Genomic DNA, 22,831 nt, shown 5'->3' on the forward strand with positions numbered 1-22,831 from the left:
AAATAACATAGAATGAAGTAAGTAAGTTTTGCTTGCTTGTTTTATATTAATATGACATAAGCTAGTCATTTTAAGAGGAGGGAGCCTCACTTGAGAAACTGCCTTTGTAAGCGCTGCCTATAGGCAAGTCTGTAAGGCATTGTCTTAATTAGTGATTGCTGTGGGAAAGCCTAGCCCATTATGGCTGGTGGTCCTGGATTCGATTGGAAAGCAGGCTGAGCAAGTTGTGAGGAGGAAGCCAGTAAAAAGCCCCATGGGCTCTTCATCCGTTTCTTCAGCAGCTGGGATGGGAAGGTATGCTGGCAGTCGGGAGCCAAGGAATACAACAAAGTCACACCGCACAGCCAACTTCACACGGGATTTATTAAGAAAGGTGAACCCAAGCTGCCTCTGCTTGGCTGAGAAACGGAAACCTAGGCAGAACACAAGGTTTCTATAGGGTTTCTCGGTGTGTGTGTGTGGGGGGGGGGGGGGACGCTTTCCAGGATGGCCTGGCATTGGAGGGATTATGTGGCCTGATCTTGAGGCGAGTTCTGGGATTGGTGGGAATTTTTCTTGTAGGGCAGGGCCTGACCACTCACGGGCCAGGTCTGGGAAAGGCTGTTCAATAGCTGTTAGAAAATGGCTGTTAGTGCCGTTAGGGAAGCCTAGGGTCCAGGGCCTTACAAAGCTCAGAAAGCATAACAAAGTTCACCAAGGGACCCAGGGACAGTCTTTCCTACCGTTTGAGTTGGAGTGAATTGCCAACACTCTTAACTCCAGGTTTATTCCCTGTTTGAGTTCCTGTCCTTATCCTTCAATGATGAACAGTGATGTGGAAGTGTAAACCAAATAAACCCTTTCCTTCCTAAGTTGCTTTGGTCATGGCGTTTCGTTACGGCAATAGTAACCCTAACTAAGACATAGATTTTCCTTAAAACCTACTCATTCCTTCTTTATAGTTAAATCATATCTAGGTTATAATACCTAAGGCTACCTAATGAGCTTTTAAAATGCATTGCTAAGGGAATAACAAGAAGAAAAAGGTGTGTATACGTTCGGTGTAGACCCTCCTTAACTTCTCCCCTGGAAGTTTTAGACCTGCTGTGGGGGGCTCTGGATACAAAGTTGAAGATATGGGGACCCACTGTTCTTGCCTGACATTCTTGGCCTCAATCTTTCATTTCATAGAGTAACATTTGTGTGTGTGTGTGTGTGTGTGTGTGTCAATGAGTTTACTTAAGGTTGCTTAGAGAAACATATGCAGTTTACCAGTGACTAAATACCATTGAAGGAAAATGTCTTTCTGTCTCTCTTACAATCTATGGATCTCGGGTAAGTATGAGCTTTTCCCCCTACCAACTGTTAACTGCCTACAGAATTCAGGGATGGGCAGGGCCTCACAAGCCCATTCAAACGACTCTTAAAGTCACTTTCAAAATGGACAGTTTTGTATGTCTTAGATTTACTTATTGGGGTGTGTGTGAAAAGTGTAGACTGGGATTCCTGGCTATCCCCTAAAAGTCATTGGAATTACACGGGTTAATCGAAACGGAAAAACTACAGCTCCCGGCACGTCTCGGGACAGTGTTCCCACCCTTTCTTTTGCTATGCACCACCAATGACAGTTAAATATTTGAATAGACCAATAATAGAATGAAACTGCTCATTTGTAGGCGGGGCCATAGGTTCATCCAATCGTAGGGGGCTCGAAGAAACATTCTAGCCAATCTAAGGCTTCGGGGGCGGAGCTTGAGGCGGGGCCGCGGACCGAAGTGCCGCGGAAGATGGCGGCTGAGGCGCTGAGTGGAGGGGAGGCACCGGCCTGCGACTCCGGCCGGAGGTGAGCCAAGTTCTCAGTCCCGCTGCCTAGGAGACGGGGCTGTGGGCTGGCGATGTCGCCGCCCTGCCCTTGAGTCACCGTGGCCCACAGGGCCGGGCTTTGTTCCGCTCTCCCGTGGTGTCAGCGCCGTCGCGCCTGCGGGGGCTGAGGCGCGTCGCTGCGGTCTGTGCTCCCGGCCGCGCGTGGAGCCCGCCCTCCGCTCTGGCTGCAGACGCCCGGTCAGGACCGGTACCTGCCCTGGCGCCGAGCGCTTTGAGTGGAAGCTGAAGCCCGGAGTGGGTCAGCGGACACCCCCGCCCCCCCAACGTCACTGGAGCTTTAAACGCCCTCCAGGGACATTTAAAGTCCCAGCAGGGACTTGAGTGACCGTGCCCCCAGGCTGGCTGACCTCTCTGGGCTTCAGTCTTCGTCTGTAAATGGACATAGCAATGCCTATTTCAGAACCTGGACGGAACGAAACAGTCCCCTTTAGAGCGCCTGGCACCCAGCCTGGCACCCAGCCTGGCAAATCCTATTTGAAGGAGAACAGCTAAGAACAACACATCGTGGGTTCTGCTGTCCATGAAATTGTGACTTCATTCTTCTTTCAGGAAAGCCGAGTCTGTCCTCATTGATTACTGATATTGGGGACCGATTCGCTCCAACAGAATGAGGTTATTTATATTGTCTCAGCAATGATCAGTGCCATGCTTTGGTACCGATGGTAAGGAATGTGAGAGTCCAGGAATTTTGAGAATCTGGGTTTGTGAGCCGGGTTCTTCCTGAGCCCACATGGGCTTGTTTGGGTATCTGGAGGAGTTTCCTACTCTTTGACCTACCCTCACCCTGCCCCAAACTGTGCTGTGGGTTGATAAACGTCATTAGACCACTGTCACCCAACTCCGAAAGTCCTGAATTGTAATGAAAACGAGGACAAATGAAATACTGTTCTCCAGCACAGGACTCTGAATTCCTGTGCAAGGCTACTGCCAACTGAACCAAAAATTTTAAACTATTTACTACATGGTCAACACAACACAGTTTTATCTGACTCTGAAACCTTCTATTGCTGTTATTGAGACAGGTTCTTGCTAAGTAGCTAGGCTGGATTGGAACTCCCAATCCTGCTTCAGCTTCCCCTGTACTAGTTACTGCATATTGCATATTTGGGGTTCTTGTGAACTTATTTATTTACTTTGTTGTGTGTGTATGTGTTTGGTTGGTTTGTTTTTTGTTTTCCAAGACAGAGTTTCTCTGTGTAGCCCTGGCTGTTCTGGGACTTGCTTTGTAGACCAGTCTGGCCTTGAACTGAGAGATAGGCCTGCCTCTGCCTCTCTGCCTCTCGAGTGCTGGGATTAAAGGAATGTGCCACCACTGTCCTGCATATTTATTTCTTTGAGAGTCTCATGTAACCCAGCTTGACCCCAATCTTAAACTAATGATTACCTCTACCTCCCAAGTGCTGGGATTACAGGCATATGCCACCAAGCCCAGTTTTATGTGGTGCTAGGAGTCAAACCCAGGACTTCATTCTGACTGAGCTATATTTCCAGACCCATTTAATTAATGGGGGCTTAATATTTTTTTAATCTATTATCTATCACGTGTGTGTGTGTGTGTGTGCGCACACAGGTGCCACATTGCATGCCTAGGAGGTCAAAAGACAGCTCACAGGAATTCTCTTCTTCCAGCAGGTGGACCCGAGGAGCAAACTTGGATTGTCAGGCTTGGCAGTGAGTGCCTTCTTGAGCCACCTCACTGGCTGACCGCCTGGGTTAGCATTCATAGCTATGGTGCATACCTCTTTCTTTCTGGTGTCTTAGCTAGATCCTGAGGAGGCATTTGTTATATGAGAACAGCTCTGTGAGATCAACTTGTTGTAGCAGTGGGTACAGGAGCAGCTGTAGATTCAGTACTGGACAGTAACGTGTATAGTTAATGTCTGTGGGGACTAAAGGTGCTTGTTCTAGGAAGGAAAGCCTAGGAAAAGGAGAGAGAAGGGAGGGATGACAGCTGTTTGTTAGACACGGACATGTTCAGGATCGGTTAGCAGGATTTTCTCACGTTGAGCCTCAGTAGTACTGGCTTGAGTTGGGCATCCCCTGCATTTGGGGTGTCGTTACTGCTATAATCTGGAGAAGTTGAGCTTCATAACATTTTACTGAGCAAACTCATTAAGAACATATATCATGAATCTAAATTCTCCTTCAATCTGCATTTCTCTGTTTCAAATATCAATGACTTAACAGTCTGCTTAGTAAATACTAGCATAAAATTTTGAATTTGTAAAGTGCTGTTATTTAAAAACCTTTAAAAATAGCTAGGTGTAAAATTATAACTGTGTTCTGGGATTAGGAGATTTAGAAAAGAGACAAGCTGATCTGGTGGAGGGGAGGTTGAATGTTCCTTTATTAATTGAAGTCCCCAAATGAGATTTTGATGATTCCATTCAATTTAGAAGAGACTAGAATTAAAATCTCATCTTTGGAGTTTAGTTTGTTATTTGGTAGGGGCCATTTAAAGAAAATTGTTATTACATATTGTTTTTCTTTTTATAGAACCTAATACTGTATTTACATTTGTGACGTAGTTGATACTGTATATCACAGTTTCAGGTACTGGGTGAGCTTGTTTCTGGGCTCTCTATTTTCCTTGTCCATTTTATTTTCTGTTTTTAATCTATTTGGTAGATAAAAACATACACAAAAACTACTAGATATGAGCCCAGAAGTGTAAAGAGCACTGTGAGCCTCCCTCCCTCCCAAGGTCTGTGTCACCAGTAACCTGAGCCCCATTGTGTGTGTCTACCCTGTGCTCCTCCCATGCTTATCACCCCTACCTCTCCTTTTGTGGTGCTGGGGAGGTGTCTGTTGCTGAACTATGTCCCCATCCCTCTCATTTTTTGCTTTAAAATCAAAATAGTTTAGGTAGGCGTGGTGGTGAACATTTGTAACCCTTGCACTAGTGAGGTTGAGGTAGGAGAAGCAGGAGTTCAAGGTCAGCCTCAACTTAGGTAGAGAGTTTGAAGCCAGCCTGGGCTATATGAGACCCTGTCTCAAAAACAAAACAAAAAAACCCAAACCAAAGTCCATCATCTTGGACAATGAATATATGCTATATAATAATTTCTGTGTAATAACTATCTAACAATAATAAAATTAAAATTTTAAAGAATTGAAGACCAGGTATACACATACCTGTAAATCTCAGCACTAGGGCAGCTGAGGCAGGAGGATGGTGAGTTCAGCATCAACTTGGGCTAAAGTTAGTGAGACCTGTCTCAAAAAACAAGACAAAACATCAAAAAAACCCCAACCAGCCAAACAAACAAACAAAAACCCAGAATAAAGCAAATAAAAAATCTCTCCAAACTATAAATTTTCATTGAACTCCTCCAGAGCAAAAGCACTGACTGATCCTTGGACAATATTCATCACTCTGGGTTTTGGAACACACAGATGTAGCCATAGAATTGCTTCTAGCATTAATTGCCTGGAGCTCTTGTCATTTAAAGTCTATAGAAAATAAACTTGCACTGGGTAGTAGTCCAAGCTCTCAGGAGGCAGAGACAGGAGGGTCTCTGTGAGTTCAAGGCCAGTCTGGTCAATAGTATGAGTTCAAGGATAATCAGGGCTACACAGGAAGACCCTGTCTTTAAGAAACCAACCTCCCCTCCCAAAAAAAAGAAAACAATCTTTGACTCTCCTTGTTTGAGGAGTGAGAGATTTAGACAGAATTGGATAGTGAGGGGAGCCTGTTAAAGAACTGTCCCATAGAACATTCCTCAAATAGAGAATTTTGATGTTACTTTAAAAAGATGAGTTTTATTTATGTGTACATGTGTATGCCTGTGTGAGTATATGCCACATGTGTGCAGGTTCCCATAACAGGACAGAAGAGGGTATTGGGTTCTCAAGCTGTAGTTATAGGTGGTTTTAAGCTGTTTGATGTATGTGCTAAGAATTGCATTCCTGGTCCTCTGGAAGATCAGCAAGCACACTTAATCACTGAGCTGTCTTGCCAGTCCCTGATGTTACTTTAAAAGAGCAACAACATCTACACCTCGTTATTATGTGTCTATGCTGTGGCACACTGGTGGAGGCTGGAAGACAGCTTTCAGGAGTTGGTTCATTTTTGTCATCAGATGTGTCCGGGGGATCACAGGTTGTCGTGCTGAGCCATTTCACTGGCGTGTCGGTGTTATTTTTGTAATGCAATTAGCTTCCTTCTCATTTTACATTGTTTTGGGGGAGGATATTATGAGAGATGTCAACCACAAGAGTAATGCCAATTCTTCTGACACTCAAAAATAATTACCAATAAGCCAATAAAGTGGTGGGATGCTCTGAGAAGTATAACTCAGTGTCTGAATTGAGAACATTACGTTGTCATTGAAGAGAACACACTCTTCCATTAGATTCCAGTGTAGGGGTAAGAAGGTAAGCTTAGCCCTGAATTCTTTCACCTCTGTTTTGTCAATTTTTGTTAAGTTGTTCTTGTCGCTTCAAATTAGTTTATGCTGAGATCAAATATAGGGGCTAAATACATTTTGCAAATGGTTGTAGCCTAGGAGATAGGTGTGAGTGTTGTGACTCAGATGGAAAGGTATCCTGGCGGTTGGGAGCCAAGGAATACCACAAAGTCACCACAAGCCTAACAGCTAACATCACTGCTCTAGGGAAAGGTTTCTGCTCTGACAGGAGAGGGTTTCCCCAGCAATGCAGAGAAGTGTGACAACTCTGCTCCACCAGGGCTAAGTTTCCCCAGAGAAAGTGTTACAGTTCTGCTCTGTCAAAGATGTCACATCTCACGACAGACTTCACTCCAGATTTATTGGGAAGAAAGAATCCAGGAGGTGGCTGCCTCTAGGATGAGGGAGTAGCAAGCAGAACAGTGTACAGAGTTTATAATATACAGGATTTCTTGAGGGGGAGCTTTCCAGGGTGGTTTGGGATTAATGGATTTTTGTGGCCTGATTCTGGAGCAATATCGGGGATTGTTGGGATTCTGCAGCCTGACTCTGGCAAGCTCAGGTGCGATTTCAAGCTCGGTCCTGGGGTCGTCAGGATCAGGGTGTTTTTCCTTGGCCTTTTATTTCACCATACAATAAGAGCTTCACCTTGACAGGGCAGTGTCTCTTCTAATAGATTATTACTGTTCAGTGAAGCTGTGTGGTGCTGCTTATTGCTCTGGACTATTTCTTATAGCTATAGTGTTATGATACGACAAGAGATTGGATCTTGGCAGTGGGTCCAAACCATGGCGGGTAGAGACAGATGGTGCTTGAAGGACAAACACGCCATGCAGGCAGAGCTTAGTGGGGAGTTTTTTTGGGGGAAGTGAATGGAGAGGGAAGAGAGAGAAAGGGAGTACAGAGACCTAGTGGGAAGAAAGAGAGGGAGGGAGGGAGGGAGGAGGGGAAGGAGAGACATGCAGAGAGAGGAAGAGGTAGGCAAAGTTTTGCCTGTTAAAGGGACAGGGTGCTGCCTGCCATGCATGCAGGGGTGTTGTGTGATATTTTACTCTTTTTTTTTAAAAATATTTATTTATTTATTATGTATACAATATTCTGTCTGTATGCCTGAAGGCCAGAAGAGGGCGCCAGACCTCTTTACAGATGGTTGTGAGCCACCATGTGGTTGCTGGGAATTGAACTCAGGACCTTTGGAAGAGCAGGCAATGCTCTTAACCACTGAGCCATCTCTCCAGCCCGATATTTTACTCTTTTGACTGTTTGGAGAGCCCACCACCTAGCTCCCAAATAAATCATACATGGAGGCTATTCTTAGTTAGAAATGCCCAGCCTTAGCTTGGCTTCTTTCTTGCCAGCTTTTCTTAAATTATCTTGACTACCACTTGCCTCTGGGCTTTTATCTTTCTCTGTTTCTGTATATCTTACTTTACTTCTTTCTCTGTGGCTTGCTGGGTGGCTGACCCCTGATGTCTTCCTCCCCTTGTTCTCTCTTCTTTGGTTCTCCTTTTATTTATACTCTCTGCCTGCCAGCCCCACCTATTCTTGCTCCTGCCTCATTATTGGCTGTTTAGCTCTTTCAACCATCAGGGGTTTTAGACAGGCATGGTAACACAGCTTCATAGAGTTAAACAAATGTAGCATAAACAAAAGCAACATATCTTTACATCATTAAACAAATGTTCTACAGCATAAACAAAAGTAATACACCTTTTTTTTTTAAGTAATACACCTTAAAATAATATTTCCTAACACAGGGGTAATGCAGGGACGATGCACTCTGCCAGGTCTCCAAGGCGGCGGGGCCAGGTGGGCCTGGATGCAAACATTCCCTTTTTAATTTATTAGAAAAGAGTAAGAGCTGGGTGGTGGTGGCGCATGCCTTTAATCCCGGGACTCAGAAGGCAGAGGCAGGCGGATCTCTGTGAGTTCAAGGTCAGCCTGGTCTACGAGAGCTAGTTCCAGGACAGACACCAAAGCTACACAGAGAAACCCTATCTCGCCGGGCGGTGGTGGCGCACGCCTTTAATCCCAGCACTCAGGAGGCAGAGGCAGGCGGATCTCTGTGAGTTCGAGGCCAGCCTGGTCTACAAGAGCTAGTTCCAGGACAGGAACCAAAAGCTACGGAGAAACCCTGTCTCGAAAAATCAAAAAAAAAAAAAAAAAAAAGAAACCCTATCTCAAAGAAAGAAAGAAAAAGAGAGGACTTTGGTGCTTTATTTCTTTTCTGATAGTTCCCAAATAAAGTGATATACTTAACACTACATTTCAGAGCCTCTTAAGGTTGAAAATGCATCAAGAGAGTATATACTTCTCACAGGTGGTAAGTCAGGCTTGGACAACTTTAAATATAGCTTGTACCTTGTGAAATGCTGCCAAGGTTGTTCTTAGAGAACAAATCAAGTTAAGCAATTCGCCAGGGAGGAAACATTTAGTTTTGTGGGTTTACAGTTTCGACAGGAGTCAGCCAGAAGATCCAGCTACAGGATGCTGCAGTTTATTCCCTGGAGCTGTGTGGGTTCATGGCTTCAGTGCCCTCACAAGTACTTGCATTTCATTTTTCTTTAATTGATTTTTCAAAGGTGGATCCTCTTTCCAGCCCATTCCAAGTGTATCGTTTTGCAGGCAGAGTACCATCTAGTGGTAAAAGAAATCACTATAGACTACAACCAGGATGTAAAATGACTTTGGGTGCTGCCATTCTTGGAGATAGCTGCTTATCTGTTTGTGTACACACCCAATTATTCATTTTCCTGCTTCTAACCATATCTGTGCTTTTAAATTCAGGTCCTCATGCTTGTGAGGCAAGCCACTGAGTTATCTTCTCGCCCTCTCCTTGCACAACTTGTTATAATGTTTTTATTTTTTGTTCTTTGTTTAGGCAAGACAAGGTTTCTCTGTGTAGCCTTGCCTGTCCTGGAACTCACAGAGATCCGCCTGCCTCTGCCTCAGCCTCCTGGGTGCTGGGATTAAAGGTGTGCACTACCACTGCCTGAATAATTTCCTTATTTTTACATTGTGTGGGGTGTTGGTGGTACACACTTCAGGCTTGGAGTTCATTCTAGCACTGAAGAAGGGATTTTTGAATTCTGATGTTCTACAAAGCCTGAAAACTAAGGTGTGTTTTCAGAATACCAGAAAAGGTTCGCAAGAGAGATGGAAGGTCCGCCATTTTTGTCATCTAAATCATTCAGGTTTAGGAAAACAATGGAGCCAGGCATAGTGGTGAATGCCTTTAATCCCAGCACTTGGGAAACAGAGATAGATGGGTCTCTGTGAGTTTGAAGCCAGCCTGGTCTACAGAGTAAGTTCTGGGACAGTCAGGGCTATACAGAGAAACCTTGTCTCTAAAAACAACCCCCCACTCCAGAAAAAGGAGGAAATTATGTAGTGTGGTTTTTTTTGTCATATTGTTATTTATTTTTGCATTGGGTGTTAAAGCCAGGGCCTGATACATCCTTTACCTTGGAGCTTCATTCCCAACCCCATTATTCTATTTATGTCACTTGTAGCAAAATTTAAACCCAAATTACTTTGTTATCTGTAGATAACTGCACTTTTGTTTCTGGCCACTCAGACTTGAATAATCACACGGAAATTATATTAATTACAACATGGTTTGGCCAATGGCTCAGGCATATTCCTAGCTAGCTCTTACATTTTAAATTAACCCTTTTCTATTATTTTATATTTTACCATGAGACTTATGGTTTGTTACTTCACATCTTGCTTCTTGGGTGGCTACATAGTGTCTCCTGACTCTGCCTTCTTTTTCCTTGCATTCAGTTTAGTTTTCCTACCTAGCTATATTCAGTCCTGCTATAGGCCAAAGCAACTTCTTTATTAACCATTGGTAATAAAACATAGTAATAGCATACAGAGGGGAATCACACGTCAGTTAAAAAGCAAAACAACAAAAATCTCCCACAAATCCACAAGAACCCTCCAACTTTGTCATGAAATGTCGCTTTATGTGTAGAGTGATGCTTTACCCCTCAGCCCAGCAGATCTTAACATTTTGCCATATTAGCTTCAAACCCTCCTCATTTTTCATAGCTCAGTTATTTATAATGGCAGCATTAGTGCCTGGAAAGGATGATCTTCAGGTTTCCTCCTCCCAAGTGTTGAGGTTACAGATATGGTTTATAATCTCAGTACTTGGAGAGATAGCTGGATCCTTGTACTCACTGGCCAGCTATTTTTGGTGAGCTCCAGGTTCAGTGATACCCTTTTTTTTTTTTTAAAGTGGAGAGAGAGTGATAGAGGAGGATACCAGTAGTCAACCCCTGGACCCCACATGTGTGCACATGGCCAAATGTGGCCAAATGCACCTGTGCACACATATGTGCCTGCTCCCCACACAAAATAAAACAAATTAAAGAAATTGGGTTTGATGGTACGTGACTGGAATCCCCTGCACTTGGGAGGTAGAGGCAGGGAGATCTTGAGTTCATAGTCAACCTTGGGCTGCACAAGGAGACCCTGTCTCATAGGCACACCCCCACTCACCAATGAACCAAAACAATCCCTTAAAAATTGAAAGTGTGTGGGGGCTGGAGAGATGGCTCAGAGGTTAAGAGCACTGACTGCTCTTCCGGAGGTCCTGAGTTTGATTCCCAGCAACCACATGGTGGCTCACAACTGTTAAGAGATCTGGTGCCCTCTTCTGGCCTGAGGGCATACATGGAGGCTGAACACTGTGTATATAATAAAAATAAACAAATCTTTAAAAAAAAATTGAAAGTGTGAGCATCGGTTAGTAGGATGTTTCCCTCGATTTGAGTTTCATGTCTTACAGGAATGAATATTGTGGTTTGAATGAGAATAGCCCCCGTAGGCTCATATATTTGAATATCTCGTGCCTAGCTGGTGGACGTTTAGGGAAGGATTAGGAGGTATGACCTTGTTCAAGTAGCTGCTGCAGCCTTATTGGAAGTGGTATTGTTACAGGGAGAGGGCTTTCAAAAGCCCATTCCAGGCTCAGTGTCTTTCTCTGCCTGCTGCTTGTGGATTAGGATGTAAAACTGTCAGGTAGTGTTCTACTCCATGCTTGTCTGCTTTCTATCATGATGATGATGAACTAACTCTCTGAAACTGAAGCAAGCCCCCAAGTCAATACTTTCTTCTTTTTTTAAAAAAAAATATAATTTATTTACTTTTATTTTATGCTCATTGGTGTTTTGCCTGCATGAATGTCTGTGTGAAGGTCAGATCTTGGAGTTATAGATGGTTGTGAGCTGACAGTTGTGGGTTCTGGGAATTGAACCTGGGTCCTCTGGAAGAATAGGCAGTGCTCTCACTGTAGAGCCATCTCTCCAGCCCCTGTAAATGCCTTTTCTTTCTTTCTTTCTTTCTTTCTTTCTTTCTTTCTTTCTTTCCTTTCTCTCTCTCTCTCTCTCTTTCTTTCTTTTAAAAATAAGAGTTGCTTTGGTCATGGTGTCTTATCACAGCAATAGTACAGAAATTAAGATGAAGATATTCCTTTACCTTTAGCTATCAGACACTGAGACAAAAATGAACCCCATGAAATTGGAATTTCCCCTGGAATCTCCTGTTGGGAAGAAGGAAGTGCTGAGGCCATGGTGCCAGCTAGAGGGGAACATAAGTCCTTATCAACTTGTCAGATCACCTTGTGGGGGAGACTGGAGCCCAGACAATGGTGATGGGTGGGACTGACTACACCTTGTCTTAGACTGCTTAATTGTGCATACCACTTGCCTACTATTTAAACCTTAACCTTGCTGGGTGGTGGTGGGGCACATTTGTAATCCTAGCACTCAGGAGGCAGAGGCAGGCGGATCTCTGAGTTTGCGGCCAACCTGGTCTACAGAGCAACTTCTAGATAGTTAGTACTACACAGAGAAACCCTGTCTCCAAAACAAACAACAAATAAAACAAAAACTTAACCTTGTGTCATAACCTGTAAACGAAGACTGCACCTTCGTTTCCTGGCCACCCAGACATGAATAATCACACAGAAACTATATTAATAATATATAAAACATAATTATATATTATTATATGATTTATAGTATATAATAATATACTACACTGTTTGGTCTATTAGCTCTGGCTTCTTATTGACTAACTTTTACATCTTTTTTTTTTTAAAGATTTATTTATTAATTATGTATACAGCATTCTACTTGCATGTGTCCCTGCAGGCCAGAAGAGGGCACCAGATCTCATTACAGATGGCTGTGAGCCATCATGTGGTTGCTGGGAATCAAACTCAGGACCTCCGGAAGAGCAGTCAGTGCTCTTAACCTCTGAGCCATCTCTCCAGCCCCTAACTCTTACATCTTAAATTAACCCATTTCTTTTTTTTGTTTTCTCTTAATGTATTTTTTTTTTTTTTTTTTTTTTTTGGTTTTTTGAGGCAGGGTTTCTCTGTGGCTTTGGAGCCTGTCCTGGAACTAGCTCTTGTAGACCAGGCTGGTTTTGAACTCACAAAGATCCGCCTGCCTCTGCCTTCCGAGTGCTGGGATTAAAGGCATGCGCCACCACCGTCCGGCTTAATGTATTTTTTTTAAATATTTATTGAGCTCTACATTTTTCTCTGCTCCCCTCCCTGCCTCTCCCCTCCCCCATTCAGCTCTCTCCCAAGGTCCCCATGCTCCCAATTTACTCAGGAGATCTTGTCTTTTTCTACTTTCTACTTCCCATATAGATTAGATCTATCTAAGTCTCTCTTAGTGTCCTCTTTATTGTCTAAATTCTCTGGGATTGTGGTCTGTCGGCTGGCTTTCTTTGCTTTATGTTTAAAAACCACCTATGAGTGAGTACATGCGATAATTGTCTGTGTCTGGGTTACCTCACTCAAAATAATGTTTTCTAGCTCCATCCATTTTTCTGCAAAATTCAAGATGTTATTATTTTTTTCTGCTGTGTAGTACTCCATTGTACATTTTTCTTATCCATTCTTCAGTTGAGGGGCATTTAGGTTGTTTCCAGGTTCTGGCTATGACAAACAAAGCTGCTATGAACATAGTTGAGCACATGTCCTTGTGGCACGGTTGAGCATCCTTTGGATATATACCCAAAAGTGGTATTGCTGGGTCTTGAGGAAGGTTGTTTCCTAATTTTCTGAGAAATCGCCACACTGACGTCCAAAGGGGTTGTACCAGCAATGCAGAAGTGTTCCCTTTTTTTTCCCACAACCTCTCCAGCATAAGTTGTCATCAGTGTTTTTGATCTTGGCCATTTTTACAGGTGTAAGATGGAATCTCAGAGTTGTTTTGATTTGCATTTCTCTGATGACTAAGGATGTTGAACATTTCCTTAAGTGTCTTTTAGCCATTTTAGATTCTTCTGTTGAGAGTTCTCTGTTTAGGTCTGTACTCCATTTTTTTAAAAATTGGATTATGTGTTCTTTTGGTGTCCAATTTCTTGAGTTCTTGTATATTTTGGAGATCAGACCTCTGTCTGACATGGGGTTAGTGAAGATCTTTTCCCATTCTATAGGCTGTCGTTTTGTCTTGTTGACCGTGTCCTTTGCTTTACAGAAGCTTTTCATTTTCAGGAGTTCCAAAATTAATCCGTTTCTATTAATCTATGTATCACCATGAAGCTGTGGCCTACTGGTAAGGTTCTGGCAGTATCTTTCTCCTTTGGCAGCTACATGGCATCTCCTTGACCTCACCTTCTATTTCTCTACATCTTTTCCAGCCTGGCTATAATTCTGCTCTGCTATAGGCTAAAGCATCTTTATTCATTTACCAATAAGAGCAACACATATACAGAAGGACTTCCCACATCAATGACCCCTGAAGATGAACCGGGAAGGGGTATGTCACAGTACAGTACCTGTTTTTCTCTTTATTTTGGCCACATTGAATCAGTCTCTGTTCTTCACTATTTGTGTGTTTAGTTAGCCTGTTGAAGACAGGGCTGCCAGGGCCCAGGCTATGACCCTAATAACTAAGGTAACACCAGCACTTCAATACAACAAACAAATATATAATAGAACCTCACAAGTGGAAAGTGTTCCCATTCCTTCAGAGGCTTTGCGATTTTATTATGGAGAATACATATAATGTGTGTGTATATACATGGCCACATGTGCCGTAGAGCCTATGTAGAGGTCATGAGGAGAACTTTTCTCTCTTTCCACTCTTACATGGTTTCTAGGGATTACAACTTGAGTTGCCAGGCTTGCATAGCAATTTCCATTATCTACTGAGCCATATCACTGACTGAAAATTTTTAATGCAGGTAAATATGCAACATTTTCTTTGTGGATTATGCTTTTATATCTTACCACTTAGGCTAGATTGGCTAGTGAACCCCCAGGGACTCTCCTTTCTTCTTTACCTCTTCAGTACTGGGATTATAAGTGTGTGCAACCACACTGGTCACTTTTATAGTTTCCAAGGATCAAATTTATGTTATCTGGCTTGACAGCAGGTGCCTTTACCCAATGAGCTCTTGTCTGCATAAGAAATTAAACAACATCCACTTTTGATTTCTTCCTGTCCACCTCCATTAGTCACTGTTAGGCCTCATAGTAACTGGCTCTTAATGTGCTTGCAAGATTGAGTTTTCTTTACCTTGGTTAATTTCTTCTTAAATACTGTTTTCAGGGCTGGGGATATAGCTTGGTGGTAGAGTGCTCTCTTAACATCCATGAAGCTCTGGGTTCTATCTTCAGCACAGTGTAACACAGACCCCCCCCCCCCAAAAAAAAACAAAAACAACAACAACAACAACAACAAAAAACAATGAACACTTGCCCCACAGAAAATCCTCTCCCCAGGACTGGAGAGATGGCTCAGAGGTTAAGAGCACTGACTGCTCTTCCAGAGGTCCTGAGTTCAATTCCCAGCAACCACATGGTGGCTCACAGCCATCTGTAATGAGATCTGGTGCCCTCTTCTGGCATGCAAGCATACATGGAAGGAATGTTGTGTAAATAATAAATAAATAAATCTTAAAAAAAAAGAAAAGAAAATCCTCTCCCCAAACAAAACACCTGGTTCCTAAAGTTTCTTTTTTACCCTTTTTCTTTTCTTTCTTTCTTTTTTTTTGCTTCATGTTTAGATCCATATTGTTTCGAATTAAAAATATTATTTGTGAACTGCTTCATATATTTATATAATTTTGATCATATCTATCCTCATTACTCTCAATTTATCCCATTCCTCCTGAACATCTTATTTCCCACCAGAATCCCCTCACTTTTCTACCCCTTTCTCTCTGTTAGTATGTTAGTGTTAGGAATTAGGGCTGTTAGTGTGAGCATGGGTGAGGATTTATTTACCAGAGCATGGGCCACTTGCATTGACTACAGCACTGAAGAACTGTCCACTGCAAAACAGCTTCTCTGACCAAGGCTAAGAGCAGCACAATCTGTGGAATGGACATAAATAGTTAGAAGGCAACATGACAGCATGTTCATTTAGCAAAACAACAGCAGTAGGTTCCTCCTAGGGCCCGTGTCCTTCCTGTGTGGAAAAGGGTTCAAATCAGAAGGCAGTTGTCTACTTCCTTAAAGTCATGTTGCTGTGTTCCCAGGGTCATATCTTGCCTGGCATGTCAGCATTGGAGCATGCAGGGTCATAGGTTAAGATGCTGGTGATTTTTCTTCCCCATCAGCCTATATACACCTTCTGAGTAGTATGAAATCTAGCTGCAGGGAAGAAGCTTCCAGCCCAGTTCCAACCTAATGTCTCTTAAGTCTTACAACCAAGGTGTGTGGTGTTTAACAAAACAATCTATTAGCAATAGCTTTTATTGTTCTGTGGCCTCTGGTGTCTCTCTGACCAGTGGGAAGTATCCCACATCTGGCTCTGGGGTTTTCATTTAATAACCTGTGCTGGACTAGAGAGATAGTTAAGGAAGTTTGGTTCCCAGTACCCATGTCAGGTGACACACAACCACCTATAACTCCAGTTCCAGAGGGGTCTATTGACTGTGGCCTCTGGGCCACTGTGTGCATATAGAGTACAGACTCACACAAGCACACACATATACAAACATGAAAAAAATCTTAAAAAAATGTGGCTTCTGGAAGCTGGAATTTATTTTTTATGTATGTTGTAGAGATTACCCCTCCTCCGTATTATAAACACACCAGTCTATGCGCTTTTATTATGTGATATTTCATTCGCTATAACCTGCAATGTAGAAGTGAGGGGAAACTGCTGTTGACTTCATCAGAGACTGGCAAGTACAAGTAGCTGGTCTAGTTTTTAATTCTGGTTTGTTCCTCCTTACAGAACAGTGCTCAGAGTCTCAGTAAGTACTGCCTTTCAGGCCCCATAATATGTCCTTGTGCCTCCTACATGCCTGGAATTTGTGTAGGCTGCACAGGGACCAGAAAGGAGAGTTCTTTGTCACAGCAGGAGAAAGCTTTGTCCTCTCTCCTGCACTTAGCAATGCCTCATCAGAAGCTTTCGGCGTTTATGTAAGAAGTTTAATTTTTCTTGAACTTGGGTTTACTTAGTTTTACACTTTTGTTGACTAGGATGTTGTCTTAGTACTAGAAATGTCTAAATGTCTTATGATAAACGCATTCTTTGATGCTGTTAGCTTTGTGTTGTGGAAGAAGTGATTAGTGGGCTTTGTAATGTGGGGAACCTCTTACAACTGTCTTCCATGTCTTCAACTTTGTAATGTGGGGAACCTCTTAACTGTCTTCCATGTCTTCAACTTTGTAATGTGGGGAACCTCTTACAACTGTCTTCCATGTCTTCAACTTTGTAATGTGGGGAACCTATTACAACTATCTTCCATGTCTTCAACTTTCTTCCTTCTTAAATTATTTTTGTCTCCAAAGACCTTGTACCAGGTGCTCCATTCGGAAAAGGTGAGGAAGAGGCTAAAAAATAATTTGCTTACAGAAAAGTGTGGCATAGTGAGAGTGAATGAACATGGGAGGAGAGTGGGGTGGGCACAGAGGGTAAAGTGAGTGAGATGATTTATGCCTCACTTACACATTAGGACTTCCAGTGGATCTTTTTTCTAAGCCATTTTTAAAAAAATGTATACAATGTTCTCCTGCATACGTGCCTGCCAGCAGAGGGTACCAGACCTCATTACAGATGGGTGTGAGCCATCCTATGGTTTCTGGGAATTGAACTCAGGACCTCTGAATTAACCTCTGAACCTTCTCTCCAGCCAGTTTGTTTTTTCTTTAGGCATCTTTGAACATGCTCAAGGCTGTTTAGGGGGAGCATTTTTTTCAGGGTGTTAAAAAGGAGGAGGGCCTTGCGTTTCTAATCTGTTTTCAAGTGTGTATGTTTGATCCAATTTAGTGCTGGAAGGGTCATCAGTGGGAGAAATCTCAGTCTTAACCAGTCATGCTCTTGAATCTGTAAGCTTTTACATGTGTACATGTTTCTACTTAAGGACTATGATGTTATATGTTTTATATATATTAATGCTAGAGATAATTTGGTCTGAAACCAGTTATTCCCTTTTAAAGGGATGTGAGTTACATTGATTAGACAATCATAAGGTTATTTTTCTTGTGCTTCTGCATTTCTTGATTTGTTGTTGCTGTGGTTACTTCTTATTGGCAGGGATTATAAACATTACTTCCATAGTGACTCTTGTTTCTTTCCTGTAATAACTAACACTGAAAAAAAGGAGCTGTTGACAAACAATTAAAATGAAGTTGCTTCTCCTGCCTTCACTGCCAAGCAGGAGGGAGGCAGAGGCAAACAGATCTCTAAGTTCAAGGTCATCCTGGGCTACACACAGAGTGAGTTCCAGGACAACCAGGGCTACCCAGAAAAAAAACTCTTAAAACCAAAACCAAAAGAAACCAAACAAAAAAACCAAAACACAAAAAAGAAGTTGCTTCTGATTATAGTTGTACAGTTTTTGAGTGTCTGAATGTACACAGGAAAACAGTCAAAGCTAGTGTAAAAGGCTGAGGAGATGAGCTTCTAAGTGTTGTAGTCAGTGACTTGAGAACACAGAGATTTAAATTCTGATTCGATTTCCTTAAAAAATTTTTATTTTGTGTGTATGTGTATGTGTGTGTGTGTAGGTCAGAAGACAATTTGTGGGAGTTGATTCTTTCCTTTCTTGTAGTTCCTAGGGATCAAACTCAGGTTGTTAGGCATGGTGACAAGTGCTTTTACTGGTTGAACCATCTTGCTGGCCCTAAATTCCTACGTGATATAGTAAAAGACATTTAGTAACTACCCACTGAAGATTGGGGCTGTTAAAATTACACAATATTGTTTTTCAAGGAAGTACAGATGAACTTTGAAGTTTACTTATCTGCATCTTGTTTTCATTGTGCTGTTATTAAAAATTATCAGCCAGGCTGAGGAGGTGGCTCAGTAGTAGAGCATGTCTAGCATGACTCGGTCCTGGCTTTAATGCCTAGTACCACAAACAAAATTTATTACCTGGGTATGATAGTTTACACCTGTAATCTCAGTATTTGGGAGGTTGAGGCTAGGGCTACAAAATGGGTTTCAGAGCAGCTTGGTCTAGAGAATGAGACGATCTCAAAAATCAACACACCAAACCAAACCAAACCAAACCAAAGCAACCTCCAACCAACCAACCAACCAACCAAAATTGGGGATGTTGCTGGAAAGAGTACTTATCTAGAATGCAAAATCCCAACACCAGAAAGGAAGATCATATCAGTCATGTTAGAAAGATATGTTGTTGATCAGATCTGTTTAATATTTAGAGGCATTGCTTTTCCTGGAACAGTATTTGATAGCCTGGGTGTAGTGGACATTTTATTGTGGAAGTATTTGTATGAGTCAGGCGAACTTGACTTTACTGCAATATGATATGTTGTCCTATATTCATCTGCTATATAATTGATGACTATGTATGTATATGATAAGGATTGAGCGAGCTATTAGAGATAATAGATGGTAAGTACAATCAATGATATGTGTGTTATAGGAAGTGGATTAGTATAGTTCTTATTTTTATTACTTTAATTTAATAATAATTATAATTTTTTAGAAGTCTTGTAAAAATTTGTTTCAGATCCCCCTGGAACTGCAGTTACAGGCATTTGTGAGCTACCTGACATGGGTGGCTGGTAACCAAACTCAGGTCTCTGGAAGAGTAGCAAATGCTTTTAAACTGCTGAGCCGTCTCTCTAGTAATTAACTGCATTTTGAGTCAGGATCTCATCGCATAGGCTGATCTTCAGCTCCCAGTCTTCCCACTTCAGCCTCATGGAGAATGCTACGATTACAGTCATGTGCCACCATGCCCAAAATAGTTATTTGTTTTAATTTAACATTTAAAAACATTTTTGACACTTATTTGTTTTGTGTGTGTTTGTGAGTATGTGTACCAGAGCATGGATGTGGTGATCAGAGGACAACTGGTAGGAGTCAGGGGTTAAACTCAGGTTATCAGGCTTGGCTGTCTCACTGTCTCAACAATTTAGTTCTTAAATATGAGGATCAGGGCCTTGTAGAGAAAAACCTTCTGAGCAAGAGTTAGATAACTCGTGAGTTAGAGGCCTCCCTGAACAGAAAGATTTAAAAGTAAAAGTGGGTTTGAGATATAGTAGTGCAGGGTTAGAGAGCACTTGACTAGCACATAGGACTACTAGGTAAATGAATAAACAACGAAAACCTGTCCGTGGGCCTCTGCGACGCTGGACTAATGCATAGCTTTATGTAGCCAGAAACCTCTTCCATTCTATGAATGCTTTGGCTTTGAAGATCAGATTCCAAGGTCAGCTGCTTCTGTTGGAGGAAGCAGCCTGTTAGGAACCCTCTGCTGTGTTTAGACTCAGGAACTGCAGAACCCTTGGGGTAGGAAGTAAAAAACACAAAAAGCCTTCTGTTTGATTTTTTTTTTTCTTCCAGTGATGCCATCTGCAATTTTGTCATTTGCAATGATTCTCCTCTTCGAGGTCAGCCTGTTATCTTCAATCCTGACTTTTTTGTGGAGAAACTCCGACATGAGAAACCAGAGATGTTCACCGAGTTGGTGGTCAGCAACATCACAAGACTTATTGATTTGCCTGGAACTGAGCTGGCTCAGCTGATGGGGGAAGTGGACCTCAAGTTGCCTGGTGGGGCTGGCTCAGCCGCAGGGTTCTTCAGATCTCTAATGTCGCTCAAACGGAAGGGTAGGTCTTATGTCTGTGAAGGGCACAGTTTTAGCTGCTGAGTGGGCTTTACTCTCATTTTAAATTTATGTTATCTATTTGTGCCTGTTTGTTTGTATGTATGCCAGGTATATGCTGACGACCATGAAAGCCAGAGGATGGTGTCAGATACCCTGGAACTGGAGTTATAGGCAGTTGTGAGCTGCCATGCCAGGTCCTCTGCAAGAGTAACAGTGCTCTTAACTGCTAAAGAGAGCTTCTGCACTGTGCTTTATCCCTTTACATTTGCCCCCTTACTGGGAAGTTGTAATTATCCTAAAGCATTTGTTGGTTTTTTTCTCTCATTTTCATTGGAACTTTTAAAAAATTATAAAACTGTCTAGATGAAGAAATACTTAAACCTGGGATGGTGATGCAAATCTTGTAATTGCAGCATTTGGGTGGTTGAGGCAAGAGGATCTGAAATTTGAGGGCAGCTTGGCACATTGTGAAATGCTGTCAGAAAGAGAGGAAGAAGAGAGGAGAGAAGGGAAGGGGAGGGGAAGAAAAGGAAAGAGGGAGAGGAGAGAAGATTATATATATATATATTCAGTGTCTGAGAGAGAATATGATTAGTTTAGGTAGTTATCAAGGGCATCTTAATTTTCATGCCCTATGAATATTGTACAAAAATTTTGTTTTTCAGTGATCTTCTGTTCTTCCATTCTCCCTCCCTTCCTCCCTCCCTCCCTCCCTCCCTCCCTCCCTCTCTCTGAGTTGTTCTCTCATTCTGTTGCCTACGCAGATCCCCCGAGGCTCAAATGATCGTCTTGCCTTAGCCTTTAGAGTAGCTGGGACTACAGGAATGTACTGCTCTAGTAAGTTAAAATGGTAGTAGAGAAAAATAAAGGGACATAGCAGGATAGTACAGTCAAGGAAGTCTGAACATTTTTTTTTTTTTGTTGTTGTTGTTCTACTGAAGATGAACTCAGGGCTACATCCATACTAGGAAATCTTTTTTTTTTTAAATTATTTATTTATTTATTATGTATACAATATTCTGTCTGTGTACCTGAAGGCCAGAAGAGGGCGCCAGACCTCTTTACAGATGGTTGTGAGCCACCACGTGGTTGCTGGGAATTGAACTCAGGACTGAGCCATCTCTCCAGCCCTAGGAAATCTTTTTACCACTGAGTTACATAGTTAACCCCTACCAAAACCAAACCAAAACAAAACAAAACAACAACAACAAAAAAAACCAAAACAAAACAAAATAAAACCAAAAAAACTATAGCTGGATATTGTGGCATATTGTGGCATACATTTTTAGTCCCAGCACTCACGAGACAGAGCAGAATGATCTCTGTGAATTTGAGACCAGCCTGATCTACACAGCAAGCTCCAGGATAGCCAAAACCTCATAAAGAGACCCAGTCTCAAAAATCAAAATAAATAAATAAAATGAAAAAAAAACTACAGTAGTTCACAAATTATTTTCATTTTATGGACTGCTTTGATAAAGTAGGTCCTTCCAAAAAAGCTTATCTAGCAGTAAGTGGTAGCCCTGCTCTGTGTGTATGCATATGTATGTTTCTGAGAATTCCGTACATGCATACAATTGTATTTGATCCTGTCTGCCTCCATCTCTCCAACTTCCCCTGGCCTCCCTCATGTATATCCCCATCTGAGCTTCATGTTCTCTTTCCTTCTTTTCTTTCAGTTTGTTTATTTTTAGATGATCTCATGTGTAGCCCTGACTGGCCTGGAACATGCTACATAGACAAGGGTAGCTTTGAACTCACCAGAGATCTACCTGCCTCTGTTTCCCACCATTGAGATTAAAGGTGTGTGCCACCTTGCCCAACTCACCTCCCCCCCCCCCCCCCTCGAGTTTTTCTCTGTGTAGCCCTAGCTGTTTTGGAACTCATTCTGTAGATCTGGGTAGCCTGAACTCAAGAGCTCTGCCTTCCTCTACCTCATGAGTGCTGGGGTTAAAGGCATGTACCATCACTGCCTTGTTCTTTTTCCTTTTTTAATAACCCACAGAGACTAATTTGTGCTCCCTGAATGCACACTGGTTTGGGAACATGAGGAATTTCCCAGAGGCTACACAGCAGTCATCAACTGCAGTAGCTCCTCAGCTAGGGTGGAGCCTGTAAAGCTGACTGGCTTGATCTCATGCAGGTCTTCTGCAGGTAACCATACTTGCCGGGACTTCATAGGTACGATGGCTGTTTCATGTCTAGAATAGAGCATGTCACAACCTTCCTCTCCACCCCCTGATTCCTACTTTTTTTTTTTATCCTCTTCTATTTCATGTTCTTTGAACTTTTAGGGGAAGAATTTTGATATTGACATCCCATTTAGGGTTGAGTACTCACAACCAACTCTTCAAAGCTTTGTGACCATTACGAGTCTTTACATTAACTGAGGCCCACTCGGAAAGGAAGGTGTTCTGACTGAAGTTGAGAGCAGCTCACATCTGTAGCATAAACATTTAAAGACAGTTTTGCAATTTAGCAAAACAGTA

At 42.3% G+C, this 22,831-nt stretch overlaps 1 protein-coding gene across 2 annotated transcripts in view; it reads left to right on the top strand.

Annotated features, from left to right (window-relative positions):
* Positions 1 to 1,755: 1,755 nt before the first annotated feature.
* The window catches only part of Arhgap19 (Rho GTPase activating protein 19), a 46,381-nt gene continuing 25,305 nt past the window's right edge, over positions 1,756 to 22,831 (top strand). For both annotated transcript variants that reach the window (XM_041662133.1, XM_041662134.1), the window contains exons 1-2: positions 1,756 to 1,822; positions 20,078 to 20,343. In XM_041662133.1, coding sequence (XP_041518067.1) covers positions 1,767 to 1,822; positions 20,078 to 20,343 — 322 coding nt within the window. In that variant the 5' untranslated portion in view covers positions 1,756 to 1,766. The remainder of the gene's footprint in view (positions 1,823 to 20,077; positions 20,344 to 22,831) is intronic.

Source organism: Microtus oregoni, unplaced genomic scaffold, assembly GCF_018167655.1.
Source record: "Microtus oregoni isolate MIOR12 unplaced genomic scaffold, Mior012 000012F_ref0000307, whole genome shotgun sequence".
Lineage (NCBI taxonomy): Eukaryota > Metazoa > Chordata > Mammalia > Rodentia > Cricetidae > Microtus > Microtus oregoni.